The sequence below is a fragment of the Echinops telfairi genome, unplaced genomic scaffold, assembly GCF_000313985.2.
Source record: "Echinops telfairi isolate 266 unplaced genomic scaffold, ASM31398v2 ScPeMD7_7458;HRSCAF=8496, whole genome shotgun sequence".
Taxonomy (NCBI): Eukaryota; Metazoa; Chordata; class Mammalia; order Afrosoricida; family Tenrecidae; genus Echinops; species Echinops telfairi.
Window position 1 is genome coordinate 30,346,619 of NW_022111358.1, and position 4,361 is coordinate 30,350,979.

The 4,361-nt window shown below is 52.1% G+C and overlaps 1 protein-coding gene across 1 annotated transcript in view; it reads left to right on the forward strand.

Moving 5' to 3' along the window:
• The first annotated feature begins 619 nt into the window (after positions 1 to 619).
• The window catches only part of G6PC1 (glucose-6-phosphatase catalytic subunit 1), a 9,590-nt gene continuing 5,848 nt past the window's right edge, over positions 620 to 4,361 (forward strand). Inside the window, exons 1-2 of the mRNA XM_004707195.4 lie at positions 620 to 1,016; positions 3,258 to 3,367. Coding sequence (XP_004707252.3) covers positions 781 to 1,016; positions 3,258 to 3,367 — 346 coding nt within the window. The 5' untranslated portion in view covers positions 620 to 780. The remainder of the gene's footprint in view (positions 1,017 to 3,257; positions 3,368 to 4,361) is intronic.

Here is a 4,361-nt window from a genome sequence, read left to right on the forward strand (position 1 = left end):
CTCCTATTTAGGACCACCCACTTGTATCATTTTTCCATGAACACGCTTTCGTGATATTGCTTATACTTCCACATAATATCAACACCCGAAGGCCCTAACTTTAAGAACTTCAAAGGAGCTGGTGCACATTCACAAACGAGCATTGTCTGGCCCTAAGCGATAGGGGCCAATTCTGGAAAGTGAGCCTTATCTTCCGAAGCAGACGCGTTTCCTAGAACCAAGTGAGGTTAAGGAAGGACCAGCAGGCCGAAGGCTCCCAGGATGACAGAGTTGGTTTTAAATGATACCGTAGAATGCGTTCCCTGAGACATGAATGCTTAGCGCATGGGGCCATCACCAAGGCCCTCTCTGTTCCCAAACATGTGCCAATGCAGACGGTAAGAAACCAGACGACTTGCAAGAACCCCAGTGGCATTAGACTCTTGGTCTCTGGCCTGGTTTGGGAGACCAAGAGGGCAGCCCCTGTGCTGTCAAGCAGCATGCCCAAGTTAATCATTGGCTCTGCTGCGGACATGGCAGAGCAAGCTGTTTCTGTGTGCCTGTTTTTCTATTTTACGTAAATCGCCCCAAACATGTTCGCATCAACCTACTGGTTCATGCACCTTTGATCGATAGATCCAAAAGTGGTTTTTGAGTCCAAAGATCAGGGCTGGTTGACCTGCCGACTGAATGCAGGGTGTATAAAATCAGGGCAAGGCACAGGCTGATAGCAGAGCCATTACCACCAAGCCTGGAAGTACTGCCAGGGCTCAGCTGGCGGCTGACTGAGGGGCCAAGGGCATGACGCTAGGGGCAAGCATGGATGTTCTCCATGACTTTGGCATCCGGTCCACACACTACCTCCAGGTGAACTACCAGGACTCCCAGGGCTGGTTCATCCTGGTGTCTGTGGTCGCAGACCTGAGGAACGCCTACTACGTCCTCTTCCCCATATGGTTCCATCTCCAAGAAGCCGTGGGTGTCAGACTCCTCTGGGTGGCTGTGATTGGAGACTGGCTCAACCTCGTCTTTAAGTGGTGAGTAAGAACCAGACCGAGAGGAGACGAGCGAGGGAAGAGGCTGGCCTTCTCCTGGACATGACTGTCCGCCAGAAACTGCCCTCTTCGTGTGACTCAGGAAGCCACACTCCCCTCGACTCTGGGCCCCTCATGGAAGACACAGGAAAGCGCTGTCAGTGCGTGGAAAATACAGGAGAGATGCTTTTGTACGGACCGGCTGGGGTCCAGAATTAGTCGGACTTAATGAAAAGTCCGAGTTACAGGGTTTAAGGGAAAAAAATAGTTTTATTATTTTATTACTTTGAAGCACACAGGCATCATAAAGATAAATATAAGAAAGAAGAAAGATGCAAGGTGAGAAGTGTTTTTAAAAGGTCATGGAAAGCCTGTTGTGTGGGGACTGCAAAGGAACCCCGGGACAGGACGGTGCCACCAGCTAGCTCTGTGTTCTTGGCCAGCCACAGCCCCTCTCTGAGTTTCTCCTTTATCATCTGCAAACTTACGTGATCTCTGGGACCTTCATGATTATCGTTAAGAAAAACAGCCCTCGGTGCCATTGGGTCAATGCCAACTCACCGGGACCATAGAGGACAGCGTAGAACCGCCCCTGTGGGTTTCTGAGACTAGCTCTTTGTGGGAGGAGACAGCCTCGTCCTTCTCCCACGGAGCAGTGGGCCGTTTTGAACTCGCTAACCTTTTGGATGGCGATCGCTATACCTGCAGGGCTCCTCAGGCATGATCAGAGTTAGCATTTCATGGATACTTAGCATGTGCCTGACGTGGGCTGAGTGCTCTTCTGCGAAGCAGTTACTACTGTTTGACAGATGTGGAGACCCCGATGCTGAGTTCAACGGCTGAAGAGCCCGGGTTGCAGTCAGGCCAGCTGACTTCCGAGCCACGCTCTTGGGCACTATGTTGTGGTCAGTGCTGGCCAATCAACTGGGGCCGGCGGGAGGGGGAAGTGCCGGCTTTAGCATCTGCCAGTTCCCATGGTGGAAACAGCCCCACTGTGTCCACTTTCCAGTTCTGAATCTAAACAATCGGCTCTTGCGACCACCTGCTTTCTAAGACCTTTTCAACCGAAAAAGAGCCTCCCTGCCACGGAGCTGATGGCGATTCTTAGCGACCCTATAGAACAGCGTAGAACGACTGCCCTGTGAGTTTCCGAGACGGTAACTCCGTATCTCGTTATGGGAGTAGAAAGCCCCATCTTTCTCTGGAGGCTGGCGGCTTCGAGCTGCTGACCTTGCCCCATGTCACCAGGGACTCCTCTCTGAGACGTTCGCTGTCCACTCTAAGACCTTTACCATCCCTACCACGATTTCTACTTACGGGCAGAGATCTTCAGATCTCGCCTTAATGGTCTTTGATCATAACCAACAAAAGCCCTTTAGAGTTAAAAAGGAGGGAAAAAAACCATTGAGCTCAAAAGCCAAAGGCATATTGATGGCATATTGAAACTGGCAACAAAGCTATGGCATTTTGTCTATAATTTCCTTATTAAATAGCATGACTATAAAAGATACAATGTTATTCCAAACATCTGAACACCCATGAACGCACTGTCTAGGGGGACAGAATTGTCCATTGTCCCTGGGCTGGGTGGGAGGCCACAGCCCAGTAGAAGGGCATTCCAACGGCTTTTTGGCACCTGTCTCACCATGGGGAGAAACGGTCAGCCCTTTTACAGGGGAAGTAGATCGTCTGAGCTATTGTTTCGACCCACAGAGGACAAGCACAACCCTCTAGAGCCATGGTCATCTTTAACCTTCCAGTGGGGTCGCGGCTTCTCCTGGATGCCGACGCACGGCCTCCGAGGAAACCCAGGATTCCGAAAGCCTCCAGGGAGGGAAGCGAGAACTCACCGCATCTGCCAGCTGCAGCTTCAGCTGCAGTTGTACATCTTTAGGGTATTCTAGGACACATTGTTCCTTCGCGCTGAGAGGAGACAAAACGTCAATCATCATACTTATGTGGACTTGGGGACCTTGCATGCATTTATTTAGGTGTGAGCAGGTAGCACGTCCAGATGGTTTAGAATCCATCTGAAAAAAGCTCGGTAAAGGATGTACTATCACCACTCTCCCTCCCATCTCTCTTCCCGGTCACTCGGTCCCCCTGCCTGGAGGCAGCGGGGCTCCAAGGGTTCCCTTTAGGGTCCGGGGGGTGGGGTGGGGGCAGCTTCTCCCCTCAAAGACGCCATCTTTGGGGAAAAGGGTCGATCCAGTAACTCCAGACCCTGGTTCCGCTTCTCGCCAGGATCCTCTTTGGACAGCGGCCGTACTGGTGGGTCCTGGACACCGACTACTACAGCAACGCCTCGGTGCCCCCGATAAAGCAGTTCCCTGTCACCTGTGAGACCGGGCCAGGTGAGGATCCCTCCTCTTGGACACAGAAGCTGGGTGTCCCTCGTTCATCATGTGGCTAGCTGCCGTGGTGGCGTCCCTGACGCATGTCGACCCGGTGAAGTGCTGCCTGCTCAAGTGTTGTCCCCACGATCAGTTGCAGGTCTGACTAGTGCGATCCACGGGGCTTCCACTGGCTAATATTTGGAAGCAGATCACCAGGCCTTTCTCCCTAATCTATTTGAGGCTGGCAGCTCCACGGAAACTGGTGGTAGCATCACAGCAACACCCAGCCACTGACAGACAGGTGGTCACTGCCCGTGAGGTGCACTGGCCAGGAGTCAAGCCCAGGTCTTCCTCCTGGAAGGCAAACATTCTGCTTCTGAATGGCCAGGGCCCTATCTGCTCATCAGAGAGCCTATCTACAGTCGCTGGCTATGCAGCTGATGTTGAGGGTACACGAGCTGACCCTGAGCTTCTCTGGAGGCACAGCCACAATTCAGTGCATTTCAGCAAGGTCTTCCCGAATAGCCATCTTGCGGTCACTTCAGACATCGACTTGAGGTTCCCAGAAAGCAAGTCACCAGTGTCGGTGAGGCAAAGTGCTCGTGAGAGTCTCTGCACCACAGCCCACAGGAGGGAGTGTGGTGGAGGCTGGAGCCGCTGGCTGTCCTGCACATAGACCGGGTCTGTGGCTATGTCTCCACTCAGCTGACGAACCCACACTGTGTCTGCCTTTTATTTGTTACACATAGGGATTGATACGCCAGATTACATACTGAATTTTTTGGAAAGGTAATAGAATATACACCTCATTTCAATCACCCTCATGAGGTCGCTAGGAGTTGAAATCAACTCGCTGCTAATGAGTTTGGTTCGGTTTCACTTTTCACTCCACTTCGTATCCCGTCCTTTCCTCAGGGAGGCCGTCTTTGATTCCCGATAAGGGGCAAAGGGGCAAATGGATGAATGACAAGATGGGTGGGTAGGTGGGTGAATGAAAGGATGGATGGATGGA